Below are 13,854 nucleotides of genomic sequence, written 5' to 3'. Positions count from 1 at the left end.
TTTTTAACATCCAGGATTCACACTGGATATCTGAATGTGCTTAAAATAAAATTTACATCTCATTCTTGAAGTGTTTATTAAATGCTTTCCCTGCATTAATGTGAACATCATAGCCCAGTGGTTAGATGTGCAGACTCTGAAGCCTGACTGCCTGGGTCTGTCACTTATTAGCTGTATGGCCTTGGATGGGTTACTTAACATTTCTGGGCACTGGTTTCTCATTAGTAAAATGAAGAATGGGCGCCTGTAGTCCCAGCTACGTCAGAGGCTGAGGCAGGAGAATCGCTTGAACCCGGGAGGCGGAGGTTGCAGTGAGCCGAGATCTCGCCACTGCACTCCAGCCTGGGTCACAGAGCGAGGCTCCATATCAAAAAAAAAAAAAAAAAAAAATTCAGCTTTCAAGGAGAACTACTATTGCTTGGTGCCATCAGATCTCAAATACTGGAGGCATTCCCAATGTTCTGTTCACAAACTGTGCAATCTGCAGTAGCCCCTCTTGTGAATATAATCAAAGTGAAAGATGCCAGTATACTTATTGCTATACTTAAAAGAACTGCAGATCTATATCCTTTTGAAACCAAAAAATGTGGAAGTCTCCCTGGCTAGATGCTGTGTGTCCACGTATCCTGCACCAATTGCTTGAAAGTCACATGACAACTTTTCTTCCTTTAGGGAAGGAAGCAAGCAAGGCAGGACACTGTGTTACAGCCACAGTGTGGGTAACAGGACTTAAGGAGGTGTAGCACTTGCATAGCGAGTGCCGCCAATACCATAGGAGCGTTGACACTAAATGGCACTTCTGTATTAAGTTGCCCTGCTGTCCTCTAAAGAGTCATTTTGAAAAACGGTTGACCGTTTTTCAACTACTTGGGTGAGGGCAGCTTCACGAAAATAGCTCGTCGTATGTTAAAGAAGATAGGGTTTCAATTGTGAGCTATAAAGGCACCAGAGATTTCTCCTACAGAAGGAAAGTGTGTTTCCTGCTTGGACACCTGAATTTTCAACCCATCTTTTTTTTTTCCTTTTCTTTCTTTTTTCTTTTTTGCAACCCGTCCGTTCTATCTTTGCAGCCTCAGTTCCTACCATAGTGCCTGTCACGGAGCAGCTAATCGATACAGTGACGCGTGTAAGCTATTTGAAACCGCTTCCTGCGCACTGGAACTCCCCGCCAAGTCTCCAGGCACCGCTGGAGGCAGTCCCGATTAAAACACTAGGTTTCAACAACACAAGGAGGGTTCGCAGGGTCCCCGGACTACCCACCAAGGGTCGGCTCTGCTTTGAAACGCAGCTGCAGGAGTCCGGGGAGCGCCGCGATGCCCCAGTTATCCAGGGCATTCCTACCCCAGCCAAAGCCGGCGGGCTGCGTGTACCTAACCTTGCGCTAGGCGCAGGCTGCAGTCTATCCAACCCGCGCGCGGTCCTCCGCGATCCCAGCCTCCCTTGCGCCAAGGACACGTCCGGCGGCTTCGCGGGGCCTGTCTACGCCACCGCGGCGCCTTTCTATGATCCGCCGCCGCTTTCCGAGCGAGTGTGATGGCGGCCGGCGTCGAGTTGGCAGGAGTAGCCCACGGAACTGGGGAAACTCACTAGAGCTGAGGAAGAAGTGGCCCAATCTGGACGGTGGGAATGAGCAGAAGGCTCTCCGTGGGTGACTGTGTCACTCGAGGCGGGACCCTGGTAAAATTCCAGGCCAGGCCTCTGCGTTTCTAGGCAGAACCTGGAGCCGGCCTTGCTTGAGAACCCCGCTTTGTGTTGTCATATCCTGTCTCGCGAAGGCAGGCGTTCAAGGATACTTGGTCAGATCGTCCGACGGCGCTAAACTTTTTTTTTTTTTTTTTTTTTCCCGAGCGGACCAGGTCGTTCTCTAAACTTGCTGCGATGTCGTCCTGGCTTGGGGGCCTCGGCTCCGGATTGGGCCAGTCTCTGGGTCATGTCGGGGGCAGCCTGGCTTCCCTCACTGGCCAGATTTCAAACTTTACAAAGGATATGCTGATGGAGGGCACGGAGGAAGTGGAAGGTAACAGCTGGAGCGAGGGAAGGGAGGGCTTTTCTAAGACCCTGGGAACGTCCGTTTGGTCCCTACTTCCATCAGTCAGGAGACGCGGACAGGTCGCAAAGGAATGCTGCTCCTCCCTTTTTTCTTCACACACCTCCTCTTGCCTCTTCTCAACAGATTTTCTATGATGAAAGGCCACTGGAGGCCAGGGGAAGACTCCTGGTTCTCCTTTAAATATTCTGGATATTTCAAAGTACAGCAGAGTGAAACTGCTCCTACGTTAAGTCGAATTTATTTTTGTTTGGTTTATCCACGCCCACCACTTTGCCCTCAGTTTGGGGTCTGATCTCATTCTTACTTTCCTGTATTCTGACACAGTCGAAAGAATTGTATATTTGTTCTATTTTTGTAACAGTTGAAATAACTCATAATTTAAACATTTGGTGAGTTTTGCTCTTTTCTGTCTTGAGTATGTTATGAAACACGTCCATGTTTTTCCATTTAATTATTTTATACTTTTCCTTATTGTGATGATACATTGTAGCGTTCCAGCTGAGAATGTATTTTTGTGTATAGTCTCTCATTTCGTCCGTATTTCGACAGTAGAATAGGGAAGACAACCCTATTATTAAGGTACCCTTAGCAATCTTCACTCATTTTTGAAGTCCTCAATCTTGTTAGTAAAACAAGATTGAGTCACACACAATAGTGACCCAGAGTTACATGGTAATCAATGGCTACATTAATTACTATCCATTAATTACTATTTTGATTTCTTGGCATTTCAGTAAGCAATATTTGGATCGAAACAGTTTTTAAGTTTCAATCTAAGTCTGCTCCAGGGAGATAATGGACTGTTCTTTTGGGTGAGAGCTGCTGCTTTGACAATTGTATTTCTTATAAATAAATTTAATAAATTAGTATTCTGGCTTAGTTTTGTTTAATTGCTTATTTAACAGATCCTTCATATTTGTTTGGTTGAAATCGAGAAAGATGGTTTGATAGAAAGATAATGCTTATGTTTTGAGTTTCTGTGGGGTCTGTTTAGATGGAAGGAAGAATAGACTGGGGAGCTAGCGAAATCCACTTTACCGCTTGAGGTTCCCCATGCCATAAAGGTGCATCAGTGAGACGGGTTTGGGTATAGAAATGAAAGGGCGTCTTTATGTGTTGGGGAAAGCATGGGACCCTGAGGGCAGTCAGAAGCACAGAAAGGCTGGATAACTATGGGAAATGACTAGTCGCTCCTTATATCCTAGATAGGGGGAAACGGTTGGCTGTTCCTTTGACCCTAAGCCAGAGAATGTGCATCCCTCAACCTGGATGTCTTCCAGGTTTAAGGTGGTATTCATTTTGTTCTCCTGCCAAATGTGCTGTTTTCTCAATCGTAATGGCTTCACTCTCAGTTTCCTAAACTGTAACTCTTCATGTCTTTGTTTTATGTCTTTTTTCATCTCCTACTTCCAGTTGGTCATGAAATCTTGTTTGTCCTATGCCAGAATTGTCCTTTCCTTTATTACTCCTTATTCTTTCGATCCCTGTAATCTTTCCCAGGAACTATTCGTCTTTCATGTCCTGTCACCCATTTCTCCCTACTCCAGTCCATTTTCAATTGTATTGTCAGTTACTTTTTAAAAACAAACCTGCTTAAAAATTTCTTGACCCTGTTAGAGAACAAAATCCAAACCTCTCAGTTTTGGATGGAATCTCACTCTGTTGCGTAGGCTGGATACAGTGGCGTGATCTTGGCTCACTGCAACCTTCGCCTTCTGGGTTCAAGCAATTCTCCTGCCTCAGCCTCCCAAGTAGCTGAGATTACAGGCGTGTGCCACCACACCCAGCTAATTTTTGTATTTTTAGTAGAGATGAGGTTTCACCATGCTGGCCAGGCTCTTCTTGAACTCCTGAGACCTCAGGTGATCCTCTCGCCTCGGCCTCCTAGAGTGCTGGGATTACAGGTGTGAGCCACTGCGACTGACCTTCAGTGTACCTCTTCTAGTTGCCATACCAGTTGCTGTACATGTGCACATACATAGGCTTGCTTATACGCACAGCTTCTGTCATGTGGGATTTTGTCAGGCACCTACACAACTTCAAGCCTCTATATGGAAAGCCCTTTCTTCTCTGTTCCCTCCTTCACCCAGAAAACAATTTTCCTATACAGCCCTGCTGACATGTCAGGTACTTAAGTATTTGGTGAACCATTCTGACTCCCACACAGGTTGAGTTGTTGAGTTGAATTTGGTGATCTGTGTTCTAACAGAACTTTGTGGATCTCTTCCTGACAGCACTTAACATGTTGAGTTATAGTTTATCTGTTTTCCTGATGCCCAGGGTGGGGACTAAATTTTTCTGCTCCTTATATTCCCAAATATGTGGCACCTTCCTTTTGGCACATAGTAGATGCTTAATAAAAATGGCACAAGTGGGTGATGAGAAATCTGCAAAGTTGCTTAATGCCTTTATTCTTTTCCCTTTGTATTTCAGTCAGACTTGCTTAACACCTAATTTATTGATTTTGTAAATTTTTAAAAATAGGAGTCTGGCCAGGTGTGGTGATTCACACCTGTAATCTCAGCTCTTTGGTAGGCCCAAGTGGGAGGATAGCTTAAAGCCAGGAGTTGGGGACCAGCCTGGGCAACAGGGAGATCTCATCTCTACAAAAAGTTTTTAGCTGGGCATGGTGGTATGTGCCTATAGTCTCACCTACTTGGGAGGTGAGATGGGAGGTTTGCTTGAGCGCAGGAGTTCAAGGCTCCAGTGAGCTGTGATTGTACCACTGAACTCCAGCCTGGGTGACAGAGACGACCCTGTCTCAAACAAATAAAGGGAAAGGAGGGTCAGGCTACAGTTCTTTTATTCATTCAACAAGTATTTATTAGTGTTTACCCTGTGTCAGTAATGCAAAATAAAACAGTTCCAAAATAGCACTATGGGGACAACTTGAAAGCCATCCATATTTGTAATATCAGAAGGTTGCAGTTTTACCTAACACTACTGATTTATTCAAGGTTAGGAGCTTGGGCTTTTAAGTCAGAGAGACATGGGTTGAAATTCTGCTTTTGTGCATTACAAGTTGTGGGATTTTGGGCAAATTATTATAAATGAACCTCCAAAAAGCACAATTTCCTTATCTTTTAAACAGGGGTAATCATATCTATTGTGAGGTTAAGAGTATTAAATGAAATCATGAGTGCAAAATGACTGGAATTGTGCCTAGCAAATCGTAAACATTAATGAAGGGTAAATGTCATATTTGCCCTCATTGACAAAGTCAGAATATTTTTGTCTGCATAATATCTCCCCTTTATACTTAAAAAGACCAAGTTTTTCTTGTGGGGGAAGGTATGAAGTTTGCATCAACTTGTTAAATCCCTCTTTAAAATAGTTGCTGCTTTTAGCAATTACCTTCCTAAACAAATTAGATTATACCTTGTCCTCTTCGGAGTAGCAATTAAACAGTCCTTTCATAGTTTCAAGCAAGACATACAACCAACCGCAGATGTAACCCTCCCTGGTGATTTTCTAAACAAGCGTGTTTGTCACTGTAATTATTGCATGCTGCTTTTGATTTAAACCAAGCTTGTCCAACCTGTGGTCTGCAGGCCACATGTGGCCTAGGATGGGTTTTGAATGAGACCCAACACAAATTCATAAACTTGCTTAAAATATTATGAGTTTTGGCCGGGTGCGGTGGCTTAAGCCTGTGATCCCAGCACTTTGGGAGGCTGAGACAGGCAGATCACGAGGTCAGGAGATCGAGACCATCCTGGCTAACACGGTGAAACCCAGTCTTTACGAAAAAATACAAAAAACTAGCCAGGTGAGGTGGCGGGCATCTGTAGTCCCAGCTACTCGGGAGGCTGAGGCAGGAGAATGGCGTAAACCCGGGAGGCGGAGCTTGCAGTGAGCTGAGATCCAGCCACTGCACTCCAGCCTGGGCAACAGAGAGAGACTCCGTCCCAAAAAAAAAATATATGAGTTTTTCTGGCTGGGTGCGGTGACTCACACTTGTAATCCCAGCACTTTGGGAGGCCAGCCTGGCCAACATGGTGAAACCTCGTCTCTTTAGTAAAAGATACAAAAATTAACTGGGCGTGGTGGCGCAGGCCTATAGTCCCAGCTACTGGGGAGGCTGGGTTGGGAGAATCACTTGAACCCAGGAGGTGGAGGTTACAGTGAGCTGGGATTGTGCCACTACACTCCAGCCTGGGCGACAGAGGGAGACTCTGTCTCAAAAAAAAAAACAAAAGAGTTTTTTTTTGCGTTTTTTTTTTTTTTTTTAAAGCTCATTAGCGATTGTTAGCGTTAGTGTATTTTATGTATGGCCCAAGACAGTTCTTCCAGTATGGCCCAGGGAAGCCAAAAAATTGGAAACTCCTAATAAACTGTAGTCCAGAGAAGTTATTTTTTTTTTTTTTTTTTTTTTTTTTTTTTTTTGAGACGGAGTCTTGCTCTGCCGCCCAGGCTGGAGTGCAGTGGCCAGCTCTCAGCTCACTGCAAGCTCCGCCTCCCGGGTTCACGCCATTCTCCTGTCTCAGCCTCCCGAGTAGCTGGGACTACAGGCGCCCGCCTCGTCGCCCGGCTAGTTTTTTGTATTTTTTTTTTTTTTTTAGTAGAGACGGGGTTTCACTGTATTAGCCAGGATGGTCTCGATCTCCTGACCTCGTGATCCGCCCGTCTCGGCCTCCCAAAGTGCTGGGATTACAGGCTTGAGCCACCGCGCCCGGCCCAGAGAAGTTATTTTTATATTAAGGAGCTGTGAGTAATGAAAAAAATACTAGTACCTAGGAAAAAAATCTAACTCTGGATGATGATTTTCTTTTCTTTTTTTTTTTTTTTTTTTTTTGTTGTTGTTGAGACCAAGTCTTGTTCTGTCGCCCAGACTGGAGTGCAGTGGCACGATCTCGGCTCACTGCAGTTTCTGCCACCCTGGTTCAAGCAATTTCTGCTGCCTCACCTCCTAAGTAGCTGGGATTGCAGATTACCGGCACCCTCCACCATGACTGGCCAGTTTTTTTGTATTTTTAGTAGAGATGGGGTTTTGCCATATTGGCCAGGGTTGTCTTGAACTCCTGACCTCAAGTGATCCACCTCCCTCGGCCTCCCAAAGTGCTGGGATTACAGGTGTGAGCCACCGAGAGCAGCCGGATGATGATTTTCTACTAGCATTTGTGGTTACCATGTTGATACTGCTGGGCTCTGACTCTACTTTAAATGAAAATGTACAAAACCAAGGGCCATGCATGGTGACTCACACCTGTAATCCCAGCACTTTGGGAGGCGGAGTGTGGAGGACTGCCTAAGGCTAGGAGTTCGAGACCTGCCTGGGCAACATAGTGAAACCTCATCTCTCCAAAAAAGTAAAAAAATTAGGTAGGTGTGGTCACATGTGCCTGTAGTTCCAACTACTTGGAAGGCTGAAGCGAGAGAATTTGCGGCTACAGTGAGCCATGATCACACCATTATACTCCAGCCTAGGTGGCAGAGTGAAGTGAGACCCTCTCCAAGAAAATTAAAAAATGAAAATGTACAAAACCAGACTGAGCTCATTCACATTTCTAATAAATTGCGTCTATGTTACTTTAAGTGTTCTCAGTATATTTTTCTTCGTTTATAGGTCATTTATTATTTGATAGTATTGAGAGCAGAAGTTAGTGACAGAGCAGGTACACTGTTATCTCGGACAAATACTACCACTTTTAAGTTCCAGCTCCCCTTCTTTTTTTGGAGGCGGAGTCTCACTCTGTCACCCAGGCTGGAGTGCAGTGGCGCAACGTTGACTCACTGCAACCTCCACCTCCCAGGTTCAAGTGATCCTTCTGCCTCAGCCTCCTGAGTAGCTAGGATTATAGGCGTGCGCCACCATACCTGGCTAATTTTTGTATTTTCAGTAGCGATGAGATTTTACCTGTTGGCCAGGCTGGTCTCAAACTCCTGATCTCATGTAATCCGCCCACTTTGGCCTCCCAAAGTGCTGGGATTACAGGTGTGAACCACCGCACCTGACCTCTAGCTCCCTTTCTAGCCTCATGCATTTCAAGGAAGTCACTTCTCTTCTAACTACAAGCAGCCAGAAAAAGCAGACAGTAAAACACATACAGAGGGGGTGCTTGGGCACAAAAGGAGGTCGGGGGAAGTCTCTTGGATAACTGCCAAACTTCACTCTCATACAATGGGCCCCACTAAAACAGTGGGCCTTAATACGCACATTATTTTCCCTTCAGGTGCACTAAAATAGGGAAGCTAAAGCAGATTCAGGGGGTATGCCTGCAACTCCAGAAAAAATGGAACAAACATACAACTCTCCCTCCCAGATAAGCACTACAAAAAAACACAGAGGCAATCTAAGCCTCTAATACACTCTCCCACCCTAAATCCTTAAAAACTCTTAGTCTGGAAGAGAGTGTACCTGTAACTTAGCCAAATGCCCCTCTCAGGTTTGTTTTCTCTAAAATAAACCTGTCTTAACTGGCAAGCCACCCTTTGTGTTTGTCTCCTCTTTCTTTAATTCTTACAGTTAGAAATAAGGCCTGAAGCCCCAGTTGAATAAGTTTCATCTAAAATTATAGCAGCATAAGCCCACAGAGAAATAGTTTTAATTTCTGAAGCTTAATTTCCCTCAGCAAAATTTTAATGAACATTTCTAAGGGGTAAAGGTAGACATCCTAAGATATAGGGCATAGGCAAAAAGAATGACTTTTATGACAATGAAGAACATTAGTGTCAGTGAAAAGTTGTTATGGAAATAAAGTAATTTTTTTCTTCTGAATCCTCTCATCAGCCTACTATTCTGTGTAAACTCAGTGAAATATATTTTCCTGAAAATACCTGTTTATTACTTCATATGGTATTGATTAAATATTCAATATTTGATATTTCTCTTGTAGCAGAATTACCTGATTCTAGGACAAAGGAAATTGAAGCCATTCATGCAATCTTGAGATCAGAGGTAAGGAAAATCAAAGACTACTTAGATTTTTCTTTTTTAAAGTCATGAAAGTTACACAAACATTATTTTGATCCTTTCTTTTTAAATGTACTGCTTAGCACTTTTTTTTCTTTTCTTGTTTAATCTCGATTGTTTTTTGAGCTTTTATCAACCTCTGTAGATGAAAAACTTACTTACTTGGTACTACAGTTTGCTATTCTTTAATATTCCCATCTCTATTTCTGTATAAGTAGGAAAACTGCCAAATGTAGAAATAATAGTATCAATAATTTATCATAATCCGGGGTTTACTGTGTTCCAACAGCATACTAAATTGCAGAGGTACATTTATTTAAGAATAATTTCTTTTTTTTTTTTTTTTTGAGATGGAGTCTCACTCTGTCACCCAGGCTGGAGTGCAGTGGCACCATCTTGGCTCACTACAACCTCCACCTCCTGGGTTCAATCAGTTTCTCTGCCTCAGTCCCCTGAGTAGCTGGGACTATAGGACTACTACCACACCCAGCTAATTTTGTATTTTCACCATATTGGCCAGGCTGGTCTCAAACTTCTGACCTTGTGATTCACCCGCCTTACCCTCCCAAAGTGCTGGGATTACAGACGTGAGCCACCGCACCTGGCTAAGTATAATATTAAGAATGCAATTCTGTTTAACCTGGAGCTTTTTAAACACTCAAATGATAATAATATTTGGATACAAAGAAGTTAAGAATATAGGAATAGCAGCCAGGCACAGTGGCTCATGTCTGTAATCCCAGCATTTTGGGAAGCCAAGGCAGGTGGATCACTTGAGGTCAGGAGTTCGAGACAAGCCTGGCCAACATAGTGAAACCCTGTCTCTGACTAAAAATACAAAAAAATTAGCCAGATGTGGTGGTGCACATCTATAATCCCAGCTACCCAAGAGGCTTAAGGCAGGAGAATTGCTGGAAACTGGGAGGTGGAGGTTGCATTGAGCCGAGATCATGCCACTGCATTCCAGCCTGAGTGACAGAGAAAAACTCCATCCAATTGCTGGAAACTGGGAGGCGGAGGTTGCATTGAGCCGAGATCATGCCACTGCATTCCAGCCTGAGTGACAGAGAAAAACTACATCCAGAGATATAGGAATAGCAAATTAATTTTACTGTTTTATTTATTATTAGTGTCTAGACTCGGTGCAGTGGCTCATGCCTATAATCTCAGCACTTTGGGAGGTGGAAGTGGGAGGATGGCTTGAGGCCTAGAGTTTGAGACTGGTTACAAAAAATAAAGATAAAAAAATTAGCCAAGATGTGGTGGTGGGTGTCTGTAGTCCCTGCTACTCGGGAGGCTGAGGTGGGAGGATCACCTGATCTTAGGGCCCAGAAAGTCAAGGCTGCGGTGAACTATGATCCTGCCATTGTACTCCAGCCTGGGCGACAGAGTAAGACCTTGTATCAAAAAATGAAAAAGACATTTTAATAATTTAAATACAGCAAATCCAATTTTTTATTTATTTTTTTCTGGTTTTGAAACCTTAAAGACTCAAAATAACCAATGTTCTTTGAATTCAGTTAACTGCTTTTTAACCTTTAATTGCATAACATGGAATATCTTTATCTCGTAAAATATTGAGTCCAAATTTCAGTTACCTCCCTAATAGATTTCAGGTTATTACTACTTCTAGTTATTTTTGTTGTGGTGGTTGTTTTGAGACAGGGTCTTGCTTTTTTGCCCAGGCTGGAGTACAGTGGCACAATCATTGTTCACTGCAACCTTAAACTTCTGGGCTCAACCGATCCTTCTGTTTCAGCCTCTTGAATAGCTGGGACCACAGGCATGTGACACCACACCCAGCTAATTTTTAACATTTTTTTGTAATAGGCCGGGCACGGTGTCTCATGCCTCTAATCCCAGCACTTTGGGAGGCTGAGGTGGTCAGATCACTTGAGGTCAGCTTGGTCAACATGGTGAAACCCCATCTCTACTAAAAATACAAAAATTAGCTGGATATGGTGGCTGGCACCTATAATCCCAGCTACTTGGGAGGCTGAGGCAGGAGAATCACTTGAACCCAGAAGGCAGAGGTTGCAGTGAGCCGAGACCACACCACTGCACTCCAGCCTAAGCAATACTCCGTCTCCAATAAATAAGTAAGTAAATAAATAAATAATTTTTTTTGTAGAGACCATGTCTTGTTCTGTTGACCAGGCTGGTCTCAAACTCCTGGCTTCAAGCAGTCTTTCCACCTTGGCCTCTGAAAGTGCTGGGATTACAGGCATGAGCCACCATGCCCAGCCTGGTTCTTGATTGTGTCATTAAAACGAATACTTTTGAAAATTTTAATGGCTCATGATTTTATTGAAGAGATGATGGCTGTCATCTTTGCTCCATAATTACAAAGCATGTTGATTCTTAGATTTATAAATGCCAATTAGAATGATCAGTCCACTGAGCTTTTTTCATTTCTGTGTCATCTGTTTCCTCCCAGTTGCTTTTGTATACACACCTGCCTTCAGCCTTCTACATATGAACATATCAAGTAAATGTTGGTGTACAAATATACATGATGAAAGAATACTGTCACGTGGACAGGCGCGGTGGCTCACGCCTGTAATCCCAGCACTTTGGGAGGCTGAGGCGGGTGGATCATGTGAGTTCGAGACCAGCCTGACCAACATGGAGAAACCCCATCTCTACTAAAAATACAAAATTCGCTGGACGTGGTGGCGCATGCCTGTAATCTCAGCTGCTGGGGAGGCTGAGGCAGGAGAATCACTTGAACCTGGGAGGTGGAGGTTGCAGTGAGCCGAGATCACACCATTGCACTCCAGCCTGGGCAACAAGAGCGAGACTCTGTTTCAAAATAAATAAATAATACTGTCATATATCTGCTTAGCAAAATGAAATGGTATAGGTCCTTGTCACAAAATAATACAGAGTAAAGTATTTTCCTGTTGAATGATGTGAAAGCCATATTTCTTTTTTGTTCTTAGAAATATATTGTTCACTCATCAATTCTTGACTTTTAGAAAATTAATCCAGGATATTGTCATCTGAAGATTTGTGTAAGATTTCACTTCTTCAGTTTCACCATAACCATTAGACTCTAGGATGCTGCTTTCTGTCTCTTTGTATTCATCTTCTGAGTTGTCTGATTAATTGTGAAATGTTTACCTTTGTCAGTTTTCTTCTCTTCATCAAATAATTAAAAATTCTGAGTTTTTAACTGTCTTCAATGAAAGAGACAGAAAAAAAAAACTGCAAAAAGTGGTGTCTGTAGACAGCTGTTTTCTTTTAAAAAGATGATATAGGCCAGGTGTGGTGGCTCACGCCTGTAATCCCAGCACTTTGGGAGGCCGAGGCGGGTGGATCACGAGGTCAAGAGTTGGAGACCAGCCTGACCAACATGGTGAAACCCCATCTCTACAAAAAATACAAAAGTTAGCCAGGCATGGTGGTGCGTGCCTGTAATCCCAGCTATTCAGGAGGCTGAGGCAGGAGAATTGCTTGAACCTGGGAGGCGGAGGTTGCAGTGAGCCGAGATTGTGCCACTACACTCCAGCCCGGTTACAGTGAGCCGAGATTGTGCCAGTACATTCCAGCCTGGGCGACTGACAGAGTGAGACTCTGTCTCAAAAAAAAAAAAAAAAAAAAAAAAAAAGATGTAATACTTTGGGCAATGCAGTCAGAAAACTGGTTATTTTACCATTGCGTCATTCTCCTAGGTGATTTCATAGGTTTTCCGTTTTCTTACTGCCATTTTTTAAATAGTTGGGAATAAGTTTTTAAATGTTTTTTTAAAATTGCCGTGATAGTAAAAGAGCAAAATGTTTTAAGATACAGAAAATACAAGTTGATTATGATCCCATGATTTTTGTTAGATTTATAAAAGAATCCATGATACCCTTACGGTAATTGTAAGATAGAATGTTTTATTCTATTTTTAAAAATAGGTAAATTTTATCTTTGTTGGTAGATGTCTCAGAAAGAATAAGTTTTACAAATAGTTAGGACTGCCTAAAAAAGAAATTAAGTTGATTTCTGTGGACCCTAATGGTATAACCAAGGATTAAGTAGGACAGAATATTTTAAGATATGAGTGTCCTATGGACTTCAACAGCAGAAATGTAGTCAGAGTTTAGAGGGACTGCAGCTAGAACTGGAGGCCATCAGGAGTCTGTCTCTCTTTTCATTTGTATTCTCTTGTCTTCTTTCCATGCATTTATTCTTTTCTCCTTTTAGACCAGCTCCCTCTGTTCCATATTCCATATAATAGAAAATATTATCTCTGGCAACTCTCTTCATATTTTATGGATTCAGCCACATGAAGAGAAACCGTCCTTCATTTGCTCTCTTAGCCTTTCTTTTTCTTTTGAGACAGGGTCTTGCTCTGTCACCCAAGTTGGAGTGCAGTGGTGTGATCGTGGCTTCCCGCACCCATGACCTCTCAGGCTCAAGCAGTCTTCCCTCATCAGCCTCCTGAGTAGCTGGGACTATGGGTGCAAGCCAACACACCCAGCTAATTTTTCTCTTTGTAGTTTTTGTTCCTTATGTTGCCCAGGCTGGTCTTGAATGCCTGGGCTCAAGTGATCCTCCTGCCTCAGCCTCCCAAAGTGCTAAGATTACAGGCATGAGCCACCGTGCCTAGCCTTTTCTCAATCTTTCTGACTCTCATACGGCTATGGAGATGAGGGCAGACAACTAAGTAGATATTGACCATATTCAAAGTTTTAAAGTTCTGTTTATTGATCAGAGTTAAATAAATAGCCTTAGGTATTTCTGTGTGAAAAAAAAAACCTGAAGTGATCTTTTACAACCAGGATTTGACTTCAGTATATTATATTGCTAAGTTATGTATGGTGTTTTTCTTATTAACAGCTTACAGAAAATCATGCAAAAGCAGCCAATAGAATAGAAGGTAATCAGCTGTTGTGACCATTGG

At 43.0% G+C, this 13,854-nt stretch overlaps 1 protein-coding gene across 2 annotated transcripts in view; it reads left to right on the top strand.

Annotated features, from left to right (window-relative positions):
• Positions 1 to 1,429: 1,429 nt before the first annotated feature.
• TRIP11 (thyroid hormone receptor interactor 11) overlaps positions 1,430 to 13,854 on the top strand; it is a 69,700-nt gene continuing 57,275 nt past the window's right edge. Inside the window, exons 1-2 of one of the 2 annotated variants that reach the window (XM_010357490.2) lie at positions 1,430 to 2,017; positions 8,887 to 8,948. In XM_010357490.2, the coding sequence (XP_010355792.2) occupies positions 1,879 to 2,017; positions 8,887 to 8,948 (201 nt within the window). In that variant the 5' untranslated portion in view covers positions 1,430 to 1,878. The remainder of the gene's footprint in view (positions 2,018 to 8,886; positions 8,949 to 13,854) is intronic. The other variant, XM_010357491.2, reaches the window with a different exon arrangement.

The sequence above is a fragment of the Rhinopithecus roxellana genome, chromosome 5, assembly GCF_007565055.1.
Source record: "Rhinopithecus roxellana isolate Shanxi Qingling chromosome 5, ASM756505v1, whole genome shotgun sequence".
In the NCBI taxonomy this organism is placed as follows: Eukaryota; Metazoa; Chordata; class Mammalia; order Primates; family Cercopithecidae; genus Rhinopithecus; species Rhinopithecus roxellana.
Note: the sequence above shows the minus strand (reverse complement) of the source record. Positions and strands in the feature narration are given on the sequence as shown.